At 33.9% G+C, this 18313-nt stretch overlaps 5 protein-coding genes across 6 annotated transcripts; 4 read left to right on the plus strand and 1 right to left on the minus strand.

The window, feature by feature from the left end:
• Nucleotides 1-1605: 1605 nt before the first annotated feature.
• Nucleotides 1606-3009, plus strand: LOC124636195 (5,10-methylenetetrahydrofolate reductase-like). Of its 2 annotated transcripts, XM_047172139.1 has the most exons (3): nt 1620-1739; nt 1893-2215; nt 2502-3009. In XM_047172139.1, the coding sequence occupies exons 2-3, from the start codon at nt 1894-1896 to the stop codon at nt 2996-2998; spliced, it is 819 nt and encodes a 272-aa protein (XP_047028095.1). In that variant the 5' UTR covers nt 1620-1739; nt 1893; the 3' UTR covers nt 2999-3009. The 2 variants fall into 2 exon arrangements, with proteins under 2 accessions (XP_047028094.1, XP_047028095.1); XM_047172138.1 differs by having other exon boundaries at nt 1606-2215.
• A 441-nt stretch (nt 3010-3450) lies between these two features.
• On the plus strand, nt 3451-4056 carry LOC124636197 (cytochrome c oxidase assembly factor 6 homolog). Its single transcript, XM_047172141.1, has 2 exons — nt 3451-3585; nt 3730-4056. Exon 2 carries the CDS (start codon nt 3750-3752, stop codon nt 3993-3995), a length of 246 nt encoding a protein of 81 aa, XP_047028097.1. The 5' UTR covers nt 3451-3585; nt 3730-3749; the 3' UTR covers nt 3996-4056.
• A 39-nt stretch (nt 4057-4095) lies between these two features.
• LOC124636193 lies at nt 4096-9045 on the plus strand. Its single transcript, XM_047172136.1, has 6 exons — nt 4096-4282; nt 4402-6582; nt 6658-6799; nt 6883-7073; nt 7209-7435; nt 7509-9045. The coding sequence occupies exons 1-6, from the start codon at nt 4211-4213 to the stop codon at nt 9010-9012; spliced, it is 4317 nt and encodes a 1438-aa protein (XP_047028092.1). The 5' UTR covers nt 4096-4210; the 3' UTR covers nt 9013-9045.
• On the minus strand, nt 8780-9914 carry LOC124636196 (N-alpha-acetyltransferase 38-B, NatC auxiliary subunit). The gene is made up of 3 exons (XM_047172140.1): nt 9753-9914; nt 9480-9606; nt 8780-9319 (listed from the first exon to the last, which is right to left on the minus strand). The coding sequence occupies exons 1-3, from the start codon at nt 9792-9794 to the stop codon at nt 9174-9176; spliced, it is 315 nt and encodes a 104-aa protein (XP_047028096.1). The 5' UTR covers nt 9795-9914; the 3' UTR covers nt 8780-9173.
• A 129-nt stretch (nt 9915-10043) lies between these two features.
• On the plus strand, nt 10044-11924 carry LOC124636194 (nucleic acid dioxygenase ALKBH1). Its single transcript, XM_047172137.1, has 4 exons — nt 10044-10342; nt 10425-10754; nt 11077-11270; nt 11518-11924. Exons 1-4 carry the CDS (start codon nt 10214-10216, stop codon nt 11876-11878), a joined length of 1014 nt encoding a protein of 337 aa, XP_047028093.1. The 5' UTR covers nt 10044-10213; the 3' UTR covers nt 11879-11924.
• The last annotated feature ends 6389 nt before the right edge of the window (nt 11925-18313 follow it).

An 18313-nucleotide genomic window follows, 5' to 3' on the forward strand; every position in this document is an offset into this window, starting at 1 on the left:
TATTGCTAGACGATTTATCTAATAGCCAATTGTAGGTAGGTATATTTATGGCGCCACAATAAAGGTTCAGTATAGCAAACTATGAGCAATTTTAGCAAATGATTGGGACACCATTTTAGGGTACCAAACCGTTGTACAAGTGTTACAAGTGTTGAAGACCTGATAACCAGCTCTTAACGTAGGAAATTATTGATATTTTTAATTTATTTGACTGTATAATTTTCCAAATGTCGATCTTGTATTAGATAACAATATTCCTTGTAAATAAACTACCTCTAATTAACTTCGAATACAAGACTGAATTCAGTGTCAATTCAGAACAATGTATTGTCACACGATACCATCCGAAAGTCGAAGATTTTTTGTTATTTTGAAACACAAGACGGTTTTATTTTAGGATCACATTGCATTACAGATTGATTGATATCAGTGGCATGTGTTTGTGACGGTTAAAGTTAGGACATATCACAGTTTGTTAGTTAACGTCACAGCACGATTATAACTAGCGTAGTTACAACAGGAGTTCACTGTTTCACCGAAATTGACATTAAAAAAATCTGCAATGTTTCATATGAAATCATAAGATAATACGTATTGTAGTTTTTAAAAGTCACGATACGTGTCCAAATAATTGTGGCTATAAACAGAATAGTCTCGATGTCCCAAATACACGTGCATTGTAGCGAAGCATTTTATCGACGCATTTAATTGTTGTTAGGTATCATTGTCCATTTATTATCTACTAAGTAGATAAAAATAATCGAATCGCCATCAAAATTACCATTTATGATCAGCGCCACACTGATCATTATGAAGCTTTACCGAACCGTAACAATAACTTACATACGTAAGAATTATCTTATTATTACATTGGAACTAGTTTTCAATAAGTCATTACTAATGTAGAGGATAGTAGAATAGGTGTTTGGAGGCTTTTACACAATTAGAATATTGCCACTTGTATTATATTCTGACATTATCGAGCAGACTTCATGTTATTCGCAATTAATAAATTAATCTTAGGTCATTAGATAAGTAGACAATTTTATATAATGGAGAATGTAGAAGACGTAGGAGACAGCAATATGTTTATTGTATGAGTATTACACGACATGTTACGGCTTAACGGCTTCATTTGAACTTTTGTAGTGACGTTACCTATTTACAGTTTTTTTTTGTTGATTGTACCTTTTGGGTTGTGATAAAATAAATGGCTGATTGTTAATCAATGTATAGAGCAGTCATAATACAATACCTAATTAATAGTGCTGTGTTTTATTTACCCAGGATTATCCTTTCTTTTCTATCAAAAACAAATTGACTAGTTATTTTGAAAGCGACCGATTCCTTGAAAAATATAATGAAATAAATAGTCTTAAGTCTTAATATTATATTGGACACCAACACCAACTCTATGTATTTAATTTAATCTTGGCAGGCAGTAACTGTATTCAGTTCTTGTGCGAGGAGGTGCCTTGTTCCAAATTCATTTAGGTAGGTAAGTATATTTATAATCAATAAATCTATACTAATTGGTGCAACTGTTATCATGTCACGTATCGACAACTAGAATTATTATTTATATTACTTCCCCACATCTTATCGCATTCGACGTAGACGCACCCAGCGCAGACACTTTCCATTCGTTTCCGTTCTTTGTGGTGTTCGTGTGGTGCTTGAGTTATTTTGTTTTTAAGTTATTTTTAAACAATTCGTGACCCACCAGATACACCAAAGAGGTTAATAATCAAAACAGGACCTTGCTGATAACTGGCCAGTCGTCGACTGGGAAGAAAAATATACTCAAGTGTCATTTTAGTCCACAGTTGTTGTCATTAGTTCAATATTTTATTATTTACGTAGGTACAAACTATTTCTTTCGGTGATTCTAGAATGGAAGCAATCAAGGTTACAGAACTGATCAAGAATAAAGGGAACTTCAGCTACTCGTTTGAGGTTACCCCTGATGTATCCGAAGAAGATATTGACAACTTAAAGGTGGATCCCCTATTTTATTCGGTGACTTGGCATGCAAAATCTCACCAATGCAAAGACTTGGACATAGATCCTATCAAAACCGCCAGCCTTTTGAGAAGTAAACAAAAACAAGTTCTAATGCACTTGTCCTGTGATAAGATGAAATCTGATTATTTGACACAAGTTCTAACATTGTTTCAAGAAAAAAATATCTGCAATTTATTCGTTGTTTTAGGAGGTAAGTTCTTCATACATTAATTTTTATCTAGGTTTTATAAACCATTTTCACGAACCTGAGTAGAGTTTTAAGAACCTAGGTAGGTAAGTAAGTACCTACTTCGAATTTCGAAAGGCGACTTTTAATGATCGTAAAACTGGTAAGGTCGATAGTGGATGTTAGTATTGGATTTTTATTGAGTACGGTTGTCCAGACTACCACACTGAAGTGAAACTGGGCTGGAACCTGTAAAAACTCAAGTAAGTAATATTTAATAATAACTAACTCCTATCTTTTGTTCTTTCAGAGGGATACGAACCTGACAATTCAGACTTCAAAAGCACTTCTGAAATGATAAAATTTATAAGGCAGAAAACTGGTCAATATTTTTGTATTGGTATTGCTGGCTTTCCCGGTTGTCCTGAAGAAAAACTATTAGAAATTAAAGATAAGATCGCGATCGGAGCAGATTTCATTTTGACACAAGCATTCTTCGATGTAGAAGCATTCAAATCATTTAAGGATCGTTTCACAAGGATGGGCATCGATGCCCCTATTATTCCTGGAGTTTTTCCATTCGAAACGCTTAAACAGCTAGAAGGTTTTATAAGAATGTGCAGAATAAAAGTATCTGATGATTTGCTGGAAGCTGTCAATGATAACGAGAAGATGGATAAGCCTTGTACCGAATTAATCAAGCAATTAATAGAAAATTTGCGCTCTAAATGCACCACTTCACATTTCCATTTCTTTACAATAAATAAATTGGATAACATACAAAAATTAATTGAAGAAATAAATTGATTTCGCTGAAATTAGTCGTTTTATTTCTTTCTTTTAAATCCCAGGTAGAGCCTGGCTTAAAAATAGATTATAAAAGTATTTCTTGAGAAATACCTAAGGTCCTGTGTACACCATAGAGCTTTTGGCGAAGATTTCAAACGGATTCAGATAACGGACGTTTTCCCAGCGAAGTCTCCTCAATTACGGAAACTGATGGAATATATACCATGAATTGAATTATTGACTAGTCCAGTCTAAAGTGGGCTAATGGCAGGTGTCGTAAATATAAATAAAATTTTTAATGAGCTAAAATTAATACTTCCAAAGGTCGCCGGAAGACGCTGGATGCAGGTCGCTTCCAACAGGTATCTGTGGAGATCAAAGGGGGAGGCCTATGTTCAGCAGTGGACGTCCTATGGCTGAGATGATGATGATGATGATGATGAAAATTAATACTATAACGCGTGAAAAGGAATGTAAATTCTGGTTTCATCTGTCAACGTGACTTTACTGTCAGTGTCAAATATCAAGCGAATTTTAGGTTATGGTGGGCTGATTGTTAAAAAGCGAAACTGAAATAATTTAATAATCATCAGATAAAAATTGTGGTAAATAATCATTATTAAATATATTATTTCGAGTAATCATTTCTGGAGTGTTCTTGCGTGAGTTTCCTTGAATTCATTACAACATTACAAAAATATTGATTTCAAGTATCGGCACGAATTAAAATAAATAAATTTACATTATAGGTGTTCAAAAACGGTGAAAAATGTCGTTTCCCGATAGACAGCAGCGGAAAACTTGCTGGGACTCCAGAGATCGTTACTGGGAATGCCTAGATAAGGAAAATGTTAAAGACAATTCAGAGAAACCTAAAGCATGTTTGGAACTAAGGAAAGTGTTCGAAAAGTCCTGCCCTACGCAGTGGGTCTCGCACTTTGATAGAAAGAGAGACTTTAACGTTTATAAAGAGAAAATACAGAAAGAGGGATATGAACCCATTAAAGATTCATAGTGTTGTTATCCTTTGAATGTTATTGTAAATATAGATTATGTAGTAAATTATGTTTATTGAATTGTTATGTCTTTTATTTTGGTTCTTTTTCTTTGAAGAATTTTATTGAACACCACCTAAGTAGGTAAAGTTATGATTATTTTATTTGGAATGTTTTTGTTTCCTTTACAATTATGTAATACCTTAAATATTTTTTTACAGTTCTGAAATACATAATGGAAAGATATGATAAAGTTCTAGCAGAGATTAGTGTTGCTACAAGTGAATTAAAGATAACTTCTGTACAGGTAAACAATCTTATTAGTATAAAATTGTCCCATTAGATTAAATACTGCTGTTTTACAATAAGGGTGTAATACATAAAATCTGTCGGCAAATAATAATATAGTGTTTAATTTATTTTCAGGAGGTGTTAAAGTTGTCCAAACAAAATGTCAATATCACCCAAGACTTCTGGGATAAAGTGTCAGAAATATTATGGACTCATTTACAAACTGGATTTAAAATATTTGATGACCAGTTACTTTGTGCCACATGCTTTTTCACAGTATTACCACGTACAAACAAACAAGATATTTATTTAACACAACTCCTTCAAATGATTGACAAGGAATTAATCATCAAAAAAGATAATGCTGAAAAGTCCCCTAAAACTTGTAATGTGGTGTCAATGATGTATGGAATATATCAATCAACGTTCCTTACACAAAAATCTTATAACAATGTTCCCCAAATTACATCTGTCCTAAACTCAATTTATGAATTGTTACTCTTAATGGGTTATGAGTACTCTCAGTATACATTCATATCTTTCAAAACTATGAAATTATATAAAAAGGTTCAAGGCACAGTTTTTCAAGACTGCATCTTCAATAGAGAAAAGCAAATAAAATTGCTCAACTTTGTCAATCATAACTGGGAGAATCCAGTAACTGGTATTAGAGACTTGAACAGGAGCATATTTCAGATTCTGTTATCAGTACTAGATGATGAACTGTATGATACTCTGCTTAAGGAAGTCAATGGCTTCTACTGGAACAAAGCAAAGTATTTAATGCTTTCAGAAATTATTGAACACAAAAATAAAAACCTGTTCTCATTGGCACATGATTATCTTTGGGTTGATGGCCTAATATACAGTCTACACAAGCCAGGTTTAGTTTCTGCTGGTGCCGATATGTACTACGCATTGCTCAAACAAACCAACTTTGACACTGAATGGTGTAAATTATTTCTAGACCCAGTTATTAAAATGTTGAATGGTTCGAGCAGCAAAGCAATTGAGAACTTTCATAACTTCTGGTGTCTAATAACTATGAAGAAGTTTCCTACAGTTCCTCAAATATTAATCAATGAATTGAAAGAACATATTGCTACAGAGCAAAATCTGTGCAGTCAGTTGTGTGTAATGAAACAAGCTAATAAACTTAGTCTTCTTGAAAAAGATTGGAGTTCCTCTGAAGATTTTGGACATATAGAAAAGACTACCTTAATTGGAATAGGACACTGTAATTACTACATGAGAATGTTAGCATTTGATATTGTCTGCGTCTCGCAAAAGAAGTTAGTCCCAAGTCAGCTAGAGTATGATTTAATATTGGACTTTTTATATGAAAATGTGAATTCAGACTGCACTGTATTGAGGTTGAGCATGCTAAACAGTCTTAACAATTTCTTAACGCAATTGCATTCCGTATTTTTAAATGTAATGGTTCAAGAAGATAATACAGAAGACTTGTTGGAATTTTGTAAAAAAATGCAGAATTTCATTGTTGACTCATTGAAATTGAATGGTAACTACCAAAGGAATATTACATGTGTGAAACTATGCAATGCTATTATAAGTTGTTTTAGTGAAATACCAAACAAGAAAAAAGGTCAAACTAGACAGGCAAACATAACTTTGATTGAGTATGTAAAGAAAAAAGGATGTTGGCTTCTATCTGCTGATGAATTTGTTTTGAAGCTCGTAAGCTTACTGAGATCGCCTACGGATGATGTCAGAGAAAATGCGATAAGGCTTCTGCAAAACCACTTCTCTGAAGAATTAAGAAAACCGAATATTATGCAACACTTGGTAGATGGCGCTCTAAGTAGCATGAAGAGCAAGTTCTTTTATGTAATAAGTTGTGGCCAGAGCATGTTTAAATTAATAACTTATTTAATAATAAGAGATAAACATTCGATAGCAGAGTACAAGAATGTGGAGGACATTTTTTATTTTGCATATAATCAATTAATTTCTGAACACAATGCAAAAACAAACATCATGAAATCCATTGAAACAGGAAAACAATTACACTCTTTTATGAATATTCTGCTTGTTGTAATAGAGACTTGCATTATACATTCCTATAAAATCAACATTCATAGTAATATGCTGGAATTTGTGAATGTTATGGGAAGTATATCCAATCAATTTGCATGGGAGGAGGAAAGTTCAACAAGTTCAGATTTTTCAAAAATGAATGAGATGGTAGAAAACATTATAGGCAACTCTGGTGTTAGCCTTGGTGATGATACTGATCACACCAAAATATCTGGTTACCACCAGATTGTATTGAACTCTCTTTGGTTGAATGTGAAGGTAATATTTTAAAAATATATCGTATTTTGATTATTTGGTGTGTGGCTTTTGTATAAACCAATTTTTTGATTATAGGCTTCATCAGACTTGGCATCTATTTTGGTGCAACTGAACGAGAATGATGCCAGTGTGTGTGAGAAATGTTTGAACATAATAACTCACGTTTTGGAGACTTCTCGGCACAAAGGAGCCATTGAAGCAGCAGGAGCTTCTCTTGGTAAATAATATTTCAACTTTCAACATCTCGATTTATATATTTTTTTTGGTGACATGAAAATATTTAATTCTGATTTAAAACAGGAAAAGCCATTCAATATTTGACGTCTTTACCTGAAGAAAATGAAGCTTCTGAAGTACCCAACAAGTTACTGAAATGTAAACTCAATGATTTGATATCCGAGACGAATAAGATGGCGTCTATTACGAGAAGGGGTGCTGGCCTTTCTATTATGGTACACAGAATTGTTTCGAGTGATATGAAGAAGGGAAAAGTAAGTTATTTACTTTGAATCCTTGTTATAGCAGATAGCTTCGATTGTGTTAACGGCTATTATAACTATCTGCCGGGCATGTTTTTTTAAGAAGTATTGCAACATTCTACAGTACCTATTTCCTTTTTGTTTCAGCCGTTATTCCATTACTTCATAAACACCCTATTAGAAGTCTGTAACGCCACAAGGGACACTCCAAAGAAAAATGATGAGAACCAGATAGACTTGCCAAAAGCTATCTATATTCATTTTATGACGAGAATTGTAACAGACAGCAGTTTGGCTTCAGACATGATGTTTTATTTTGCTAAATTAGCTGAACTTGCTTTTGCTAACCTTACTAGTCCACATTGGCAAATCAGGTAAAATATACAGCTTTTATATGTTTTTTTTTAAAGTAAAATAAATTAACTTACCATGATGTCTTATTTCCAGAAATGCAGCTCTGCAGTTGTATGGGGCCTTAATTCCAAAACAAATAGGTGAGAAGAAAGCTTCAGGCAGTGATGAACAAACAACAGCAACAGTGGCTTGTGATGAGCTGCGAACACATTCACCAAAGCTATGGAAATACATCATGCTACAGTTGAAATTAAACCATGGGCCTGATACAGTGCAATCTCACTCAAACTTAGTACCTATTTTAAATTTAGTGGCAAACAGTGCAAAGAGATACAGCTTTTCTTATGATATAGCAGACAAGAAAGCTAGTGATGATGAATTATTGAAAAACTTGTTTCTGCTCCTCAACAGCCCTCTACATACAGTCAGAAGATTGACAGCCAAATGTATATTTAACATTCATGCTTTTGAGGACATACATAATGTATTACTGAACCATACTTGTTTGTCTGAAAATTATTTACATGGCAGTCTAATTTTGATCAACCTTTGCCATAAATATTATTCACCAAATAAGGCATATGAAGAGCACTTTGAAAGATTGAGAAACAAGTACAAAGAAATATTTTGTAACAGAAACCACTCATATCTTAGCAAAAGACTATATGAAGATATTTTTGTAAACAATTTTAATTTTGAAGGTATTGAGAAAACTATATTTGAGCTGAATGATAATCTGCACTCGCCAGGTGTAAATCTGTGGGCTGAAGCAAGACTAAAAAAGTTTATAAACGTGTGTTCATGGGATGAAATATTAGCACTGTTGAAAATTATTTTAAAACAAAGTCATTATGAAAAGTACATTGAATTTATATTCCTGAGAATTAAAACCAACCATGCAGAAAAGGAAGTTCTATTGAAGATGGTTGAAGTTTTGCTATCTTTTGAAAATAAATTTTGTAGCTGTATTACTTGGAACATACTGTATGAAATATCACTGCAAACTGATTTATCTGGTTACTTAGATGCAGAGGAGCTCCTGAAAAATATATGTGAAAAAGAATCAATATACATATTAAGATACATTATTCCATTATTGGCAAGGAACATTTCTAGTATCTCCAATGATAATAAGTTGATTTTGATGAAAATTATTCAGAAGTTAAGTAACTTTGATAATTCTGATGTTGATATGAGATGTATAGCAGCAACAGCTAACAATGAAGTTGCAAATGAATTTTATGAGTTACCCGATTCAACTAAAGTTACTTCAACCAAATGTGCAATAATGCTCTTGCAAGATGAAGATGAGGATGTAAGAAACTTAAGTGTACACTTTTATCATAGATTAAGTAAAGATGAAGTAGTTGTGCAACCATATATTTGTTTAAGAAATATTTTAAATAGCCAATTTTTGAGTAAAATGTTTGGGTCTGAAATATTAGTTAAGAAATTATTAGAAGAACTATCAGAAATATTAAATGTACAATCAAGCCAAGTCATTGATGAATACAATCCTTTTGCAAATAATTCCAAAAATATTTACTTTGAACCAGATGTACTTAGACAAATGATTGAAAACTTAAACACTGTGTAATACATAAATAAATCATTGCCTATCTTACTAAAACAAATTGTTTTATTTCTAACTTAATTAGTATCAGTATTCAGTATAAATATCATGTACAATGTCAAACTAATGAGACTTATTAACAGAAAGGGGTATTTGATAACAAAACCAAGGAGGGTGGTGAGAAATCACTCATCATAACAGTACATTTGTGGTGGTGTAGTGTCGTCTAACTGAATGGAGACTATGTGACGCCCGGGAACCATAACAAGGCCAAGTACTCTTGGTTCTTCTGTTTCACCATCACTACTTTTGAGGTATTCGGAACAAGCTCCTGGAACATAAGAAAACATGCAAATTGTTTATATTTCTAGTAGCTATGATTTTGCTCTCTTCTCAATAAAATTGTGTCATTTTTTTTTGTGCTTTGTCCATCAATTTAAATTCAACGACGTTGAAACATATAGGGTATAATTTTATCGTAATTATCTTACCTAATATAACATTGGCATCTCTATCTGTGCATAAGAAGACTCCAATTAGAACCCTACCATCAGTCATCTCTATTCTGAAGTTCATGTTTAGCCATTTCCTCAGCTTAGCTTTACCATCTTCAGCGTTCTGGAACAGAACAAGAATAATATATTTTATTTCCTTGGCACGTATAAAGTATGTTATAAATAAGATTTGAACGCTTGTAGGTAGCCAGGACCTCCAACACGTAAGTGAAATAACCAAAAAGTAGTTTAAAAAAGGGTATTTACTACCTTGATAGTGTCTATTGGTTGTTCAGAAGTTGTATCACTCATGTTTTATTTATTTTAGTACTGTACTTCTTTAAATATTTTATTTTAAAATAAATAATCAGCTCAACTGGAACCCAATGTTTTGTTCTTTGACAATTTCGAAATGTCAATGTCATCATTGTCAGCCAAGGCCAAGATGTGGGCGATCGCGATGGTGTTGATGTTCAAAAAAATGTCTTATCCCAAACTTACTTGACTTCAAAGATTTGCTCAAGACTATCAAAGATTTGCATTGTAATTGCACCGAGGCGAGGGGAACAGAATCTTCCATCATTTTTCTAAATACTTTAAAGATTTCGGAGAGTTCTCCGGATTTTAAGGTCTGACGTGATGCAACTGTCAGTCAATGTCAATTTGTCAAAAAAGGCAAAAATCAAAACAACAAACATGTGATGTGGTTGTTGCTGTGATTTTAGGAAAAAATGCAAGAACATACATCTTTACCTATCACAGAAGATAGGTTTATGAAGACATTTAAATACTTTAAGTCCAATAAGCCTAAACCGTCTCTGCAAGATGTCATTACGGTGGAAAAGAGTTCAGATCATCAGGTACCATTAATCTTTTAGCAAGTTTTGCAATTAGTTAATGATTCACAGACTAGGTATTATTACTTTTCATATTAAATTCCAGGTGATAAATATTACTGCTAATACTGTTATTGAAGATCCAAGAGCTGAACTGTTGGGGTTAAAGAACTTAAGAGAATGGCAAGTGTTTACTTTGAAAAAGCATCCAGGTTTACTATTTATCAGAAATCCGTTTACGGCCTTAGGTCAAAGATATTGGATAAGAAAATGTTTAGAAGAATACCCCAAGAAACCTAACAAACTGAACATTGATATAGAAATTACTTTGGAAGATTGGTGGAGAGAATGTTTTAGGAATGGCGAGTGTGAAAAACAATTACAAAAGAAACTTCGATGGACAACATTAGGTTATCACCACAACTGGGATACAAAAGTAAAATGTTAATATTGTTATAATTGGTTTTTATGACTCTTACTTAGAAAAAAATTAATATAATTAATTTGCTTTAATGAATAATAGCGTCCACGGCCGATTCCGGCCACGGCGGCTATCTCATATCAGGAGATCAGCCAACTGCGCAGGACATATTATAGTGCACAAGCATTTGCGCAGACACAAGTGCAGTCACTATTCCTTCACACTCATAGCCCGATGGGACGGCAATCCGACACAACTGGAAAGAGATCAGGCGCAGGAGATAATTTGCTTTATTATTCTGCTAAATCAAAAACAATGATCATCATATTCCTTCCAGGTTTACACTGAGAGTAACAAGTCTAAGTTTCCTGAGGATTTGGCAGAATTATCAGATGTGCTGGCAAAATATCTGGGTTATTCAGACTTCACGGCTGAGGCGGCCATTGTAAATTATTACCACATGAACTCCACGTTGTCTGCCCACACTGATCATTCAGAAGTCAATTTGAAAGCTCCATTGTTTTCCTTCAGGTATTAAAAGTATTTTCTTTTTTATGTGAACTTTTTCAATAAATAACTATAGGCTACAAAGAACCATAGTATACATACAGCACTGCATATCTTTTTTGAGTTAGAAAAGAATGCCAATTTAAATACTAAATATGTATATGTTAAAGCTACAGCCTAAAGAGCTAGACATGAAAGGCCCTAGCCGTAACATATTGTATGCCTAAAATATGCTATTTAAACTTAGCTCAATATAACTTTATTGTTTCAGCTTTGGCCAGTCAGCAATATTTTTAATAGGAGGCAGAGACAAGTCAGTAGAACCTTCAGCACTCCTTATTAACAGTGGAGATGTAGTGGTAATGTCTGAAGAGGCTCGTCACTGCTATCATGCTGTACCAAAAATTTTACCTGCCACAGATTCACCATGGGATGTATTAGATACAGAAATCATTATGCCAGATAGTAAAAATATTAATTTTAAGTATATTTCGCAATCAGAAGATATCATGTTAAGTATGAAAGAAAATATTGACAATAAGTGGCATAGATTTAGGAACTACATCAAAGAATCAAGAATAAATATGAATGTACGACAAGTACTAAATGAAAACCAGACCATACTGGTCTGACGCAATAATTTTTATTATGATGTAAACAAAAGATATACAGTTTTTACATTGTTGTTGTTGTTTTTTTGTATAATTTGATCACTCTTCAAGATTTTATGGCTAAGTCGTGCATTATCATTTGATTTTTGTATGGCAGCTCCTGTGCTCTTGGTTGGTCTGTTACAACTGTAACAAATAATTGGTACCTATGTAGATTATATTATGATTCTTAAAAATCTTAAATTATTTAAATTGATGTATTCTTTTGCTAGATTGCAACAGATAGTGTAAATAATATAAAATAATAACTGGAAAACGTAATGGTATTAACTAGTACTTGACCGGGAATCAAACCCAGGATTATGCTGATGTTTTACGCAATGTGACTAAAGGATTACAAAAAAAGCCGTAACGAAAGTAGATACGCGTAGTTCTAGTGAAGTTACTATCCCTTAGAGGTCCTCTCTTACAGATTTATCCTAAAAGTTTTTGGGTCACACCGAAGCTAGTTGGCACACCTGCCTAAACAATTCTAGGCTCACCTTTAATGCCTGGTGTGGGAACAATACTCTCTTTGCTTTTGTGAAGATCGCAAAGTCCCCAAAAACATTTGACATAACTTTCTGCGTAACATTCATATTCATCCTTTGCTTGGAACAGAGCAAGGCGCCGCGCTACTGGCTTGAAACACCCATCGCACTTTATACGCGACTTAACCAACATGTTGTAGAAAAGATGGTAAAAAAATAAAATAAAAAATAATCACTCCGCAATTTTTATACCATTGGTTCTAATATTGGCTTTGTAGTGAAAATGTCTAATTTGACAAGCTTTGGTAACTTGAAAAAGATATCGACCATTTCAAAATGTAATTCTATCAAGAAGGTCTGTTTACAATTTTAAGGTCTTAATAGAATCTACTAGATGTTATCTTCAAGCAAACATAATAGTCTTAGAGAGCTTTTTCAAAGCTGTTACGCAAGATCTAAATGAGAATTTCGTATTTTGTAGCGATACTATTGACTCGCTACTCGAGTAAGCTTCAATATTCCGATCAGTTCTTTGTATCGGGTGTAGGTATTCATTCGTCGCTACGATCGGCAGTTAGCTGCTCCATACGATATCGAATCCAGCCCTTTCAATCCGGAGCGAATGGCTGACGACAAAGCGGCACGGCTCTACCATTTGCTCAATGGAAATGCCATTTGGCGTTTCCATTCAAAAAAGATGATTATTCTCAAGATACTTTCAACGTCTCTTCCATTATTTTGTAAAAAATCGCATCTAAATGCTCAACACAAACTGCAGCTGCAAACAGCAGCATTGTTGGAGTTAACAAAAACGTTTTTCACGTCATAATCAGGTGCATATTGGATCGGCGTTCGATTCCGATTTGCCACTGATTACTCCAATCCCGTATTATGCAACAAGACAAAGCACGTTCAGTGCTTCTCCACCCTCTACCGGAGCGATTAAGTAGGTAGTGTTGTTCACTACAATACGCAAATTGAGTTAGGTAGGTACAGTGTCGTAAACAAGCGGAGCAATTTGCGTGCGTGTCGACATGACTCTCTCGTCAAGCGATTAGACTTGAACAAGTATACTGTCATGCGCAACCGAGGTCTCAATCTACCATCGACGGTTTAATGGAACCTGAATGATGTCTTATATGACTAGACATCTGCGTATTAAGTACTTAGACATAATTAAACGAGATGGCGATATGTGCTTACGTAGTACCTGCCTATAATATGTAGGTAGGTGTGTGATCGGGATGTAATTACAATACGCTTTGTATTAATGTGCAAATATTGACGTTCAGTCTCGGTGATGTGATTGCTGAGCTGATATGTTTCTTAGTGAAAATTGGATTTCAATATTACATAGAGACACGTTCATCGTTGAATAAAATAGTTCTTACGTAAAGTAAATACCAACGTAATATAGGCAGCTACAATATTAAAAAATGAAGAGGTATTTAGACCCGTTTAATTTTTGGGGGTAGGTAGAGGTAGGCACAGTGTAGTGTGTTACCTGTTTAATAAATTCTTCGGTTATTCTTGTAATGGAATGCACGGACCTCGCAACTCGGTCCCAACTTACCTAACTATAATCATTGACACATCACCTTTGTATGTAAAATGAGCTCGGTGACATTTGGCGGGCCCGGCAAAAAGCGCGAGCTGGCGTCTTCTCTTTTATTGACATTAAATGGCCGATATAAATTCAGTTGGCGGATTACAAAATTTATTGGCTTCAAAATTAAAGGAGACCGATTTCAATGGCGATGGCTGACAGCGTTCGTTTATGGGTGAACGAAGTGGATGAAAAAAGAAGCTTTTGCTAAATCCCTCATTGAAAAACTTATCGTTTTAATGGAGCGTTTTTGTGCTCTAGGCTGTGGTGCGTAGCCGGGCATGTGCTTTGCCTACTGATTAATTTTTGTTGTGGAGATGTGCAAGTCTGTGTAATGACCCTATATGTACTCTTATAAATAAGGCCTTTAATTCTTTATATTGTAGTAGTTGGCACCGTCCATCCATGAGCTAAGCTTGTTTTTGTGCGGGGACTGGAGTTGAAGGCAGTGTGCAAATGCCTCATTTATCTCGATTTATCTACATTTCTTTGGTCATTACGTAGTAAAGGCTCAGATAACCATTTAAATAGTTACCCAATATAATTTTATGAACAAAAGTGTAAGCTTCCTCAAAATGAAAAGGTCCTTATTGCAGATATTTTTGTGTCCAAACAAAAACTAAATATGTAGGCAGACAAGTAGATCTTACCTCTTTGAGACGTACACAACCCATAATCAAATTATTAGCAGTTAACGAAATAATCATTATTCTACGCATTACTCTTTTATATCTAACTAGATAACTTATTAAATCAATGTGGTGTAATGTGTGGTCTGTGCACGCAGGATATATAAACAAAATCGATCAATTTCTGACTTTACGACTGCGGAATAGCGAATGGCTTCAAATTAATGAGGATTTAATACCGTTGTCACCATCATTGACTTGCATGAAGGTGATTTTTTTGCTAGAGAACTATAAAAATAAAAGTGCGGCCCTTAATAAGGCGTGGGGTGGTGAGAGCCATGTCATTAATGGTCAGATTAAAGAGCATTGTGTGATGGTAGCCGGGGACAAATATGGGTATGTCTGAAAAAGCCTGACATTGATTCTGCGTCGGCCCATCCTTTCGATACGGTCTACATAATTAATTCGACCTTTTCTACTGCGAAGGGTTTCCTTATTATCCGAATGGGTTCGAAGCCTTCTCTCTAATGTTGGTGTGTTATGTTTAGTTCTTTTGTACGTTTCGTATCAAGGGGCTTTAGATTGTGATATCAGAAACAAACTTAATTAACATTAGCGTAGAACAAGAGAAGATCGAATTCTTATCCTTATTTTATCTATAGTGGAGATTATGCTGCTATAAAATCTTTAACCACATAGGTATACGCTAGAAAATACAAGTTGATGCTTTATCTGAAACATTTTCACACACTAGTCTCACTAATAACGAAGTTGCTGTGGGTTTACATAATTTACTGCAGCGGAACAATAACAAGTGAAATACAATAAATAATAACTTTGTGCTATTTAGCTAGTGTGGACGGGTTTAAGCTATAGGTAGCTTTGTTTCGTGCACTGCACAATAACGAGTTAATTAAGAAAGTTCGGCGTGCCCGCGCGGCCGCGGTCTCACTCAACCAATCAATTCTGCACTATTCTGCTCAAATATTATTTATGTAGGTAGTATAGGTATTTGTATCTTAATAACTTATTACAACATTCAATTAATTTGCACCCGTGTACTGGTACTTCGGTAAAAATGCTCCTAAATCGAAAGTACCTAACTGCACACTTGCATTGCCCAAAGCCCGATTAGTAGCTCGTGGTTTCGCTCAACAATACTTACAAGATTATAACGAAACGTTCACTCCTGTATTTCAATTATAAACTTTCCAATTTATTTTAACACTTGCAAATCAGTTTGATTTGCATGCCCATCTTATGGACGTAAAAACCGCCGTTTTGAAAGGCATTCTTAAGGAAGATATATCTAAGTATATGGAAGTGCCTTATGTACGTAATGTTTAGTACATGACCAGATATTTGTGCTGCTACAGTTATTTTAAGTCGGTATCAAAGTAGAAATAATGAAGAGTTAAGGCAATGGTTAAAACATAAACAAGCTATAAGAGAAGCTATTTGGATAAAATCATTATTACATAGTTCTATTCTGATAAAACAGTCAATGATGATATATGAAGTTAATAACAGTTGTATTAGCATCGCTAATAATCCTACAAATCACAAACGATATTGCGACGAATTTAGTTAAGTTTGTATGTGTTGATTTGTGTGATGTGGTGTGATGTGTTATTTATGTGTTTTTAGTTTAGTTTAGAATTAATAAGAACCCATCTGCCGCATTAGGCACGTCCTGTAAGGGTAGATGTAAGGTTGTATATGTAAATAAATAAGTAAATGTAATAACAAAATACCAGACAACCAGGCAACAGTCTGGAACTGAATGACATGAGGTTTAAAACTCATATATAAAAGCCACACTTTGTAAGAAAGCATATTATTAATTAGAACATTAAGTTCAAGATAAAAAATGCTTAGAAATGTGGTGGTCCTGCTCCGTAGGACATAACAATATCTAATTAATAACCAAATTAAAATTAGATACACCAGCTAGTAAAATTGTATTTTTCCTTTGACTATTTGTCTGGTGACAAAATACATATAAACGGATTTATGAATGTGAATGTTCATACCTATTACAAGATAAGTTACATAGTACTATATAAGATTCATATCATGTTTAATAATTATCCTTATAAATGGTATTTGACTCGTGCATTTTTCGTGAAACATGAAGCATTTTAATAGTGATTCTACATTGTGATTGTATGTATCAATACATAAAAACTGTAATACCATAATATTTTTGAAAAAGAGTAACCATTGAGTTTATTGCCCGTTCTTCTCTATAGAAAGCTACTGTTGGAAAGGGCAACTAGAATGAAACTTATTTATATTTTTGTGAAATGTAATGAAGTAAATGATTTGACTTTGACTTTGAAAATGGTACATGATGTAAAGTTTTTAGAATTAAGTTGAACTAATGTAAACTTTTCAATAATTTTAGTTAAATGATTTTATTTAGAATGCTATTAAGATTGTATAAATTGTATGTCAATATAGCATATTGTCCTATACTGTAATATACAAATTGAATTGTATACTGTATATATCAAACAATGTTTAAGGTTCTTCTAACTTACAGACAGACATGTGTTGCTGGGGAGTTTGTTGCGCCACTTCTTCTTCCCAGTAATAACACATAGGAAGTGGTGAAAGGTGGGCGTTTTGGGGGCTGTCTTTTATAAATTCCTGACGTTCAAATGGTGCTGTTTTGCAGCCAAGTTTGAATAAACGATTTTTGACTTATGATTGTATAAAATGCTTGTACATTTGAGGGGGGCTGTTGGAATATACGCATGATGTACGTATAATACCTCCTTTACAAATATCCAAGATTATATAAAGCATACCTACTTCAATCATTCGTCAAACATTCAATCATTCAATGTTCACTTCAATCGTACATTCTATCATTCGAAATATAACAGTCGTCCAGGATACATGTGTTTTCTTTGTCTCACCTGCACCCATATCCAACAGCATTTAATCCTAATCACATCAAATCCTATCAAATTTAAGGTATTTTATTACGAATTCCAAAAAAAATGCCAAATTCATTCAGTTTTAGCCACAGGAATTATTTTTCGTTTTCATAATTTAGATTTAGAACATCATGTGTAAAGGTCAATGACCCCAGTTAACTATCAAAATGAAGGTTGCCGTTCTTGGCAAAACCTTTAACTAAAAGAAAGAATATATTTATTACTGCAGCTTTTTATAAGTTTTTTATTCCTATGACAAAAATAAATAATGAAATAAACATTAACATTTGTACGCCTAATGGCCAAGACTGAATCTGATTTCAAATAGTTTAGTGTGTCACCGGGATCATTGTTGCCAACCTAATTCTTTAGGTATCAAAGGACAATGGGGAAGTTGCTATGTTGTTTTAAAAATAATGCTGTTTTCTACTAATTCATAATTGTGATAAAATACTCTTAACAAATATTTTATTTTAAAGAGTTGAATAATGCGTAATTCTTTCATTTTTTTATCTTTCTTGCCGTCAATTGTCGTTTTCTGGTTTTTAAGCCTTTAATCGACTAAGATTTACTTTTGCTAATTTCCGACTTCCGTGTTCGGTAACGTGTGTCCGTGGACTGTTTAGCGCATGACCGCCGCGCCGGTTTCTTTGATTTTTTGATATAACGTGTATTTGTGACAGGATCATTGTTTTTATTTAGGTGATGCGAAAGTGGGCGCTGTTTTAGTGTTTTTTATTAGTGTA

The sequence above is a fragment of the Helicoverpa zea genome, chromosome 14 (genome assembly GCF_022581195.2).
Source record: "Helicoverpa zea isolate HzStark_Cry1AcR chromosome 14, ilHelZeax1.1, whole genome shotgun sequence".
Classification (NCBI taxonomy): domain Eukaryota; kingdom Metazoa; phylum Arthropoda; class Insecta; order Lepidoptera; family Noctuidae; genus Helicoverpa; species Helicoverpa zea.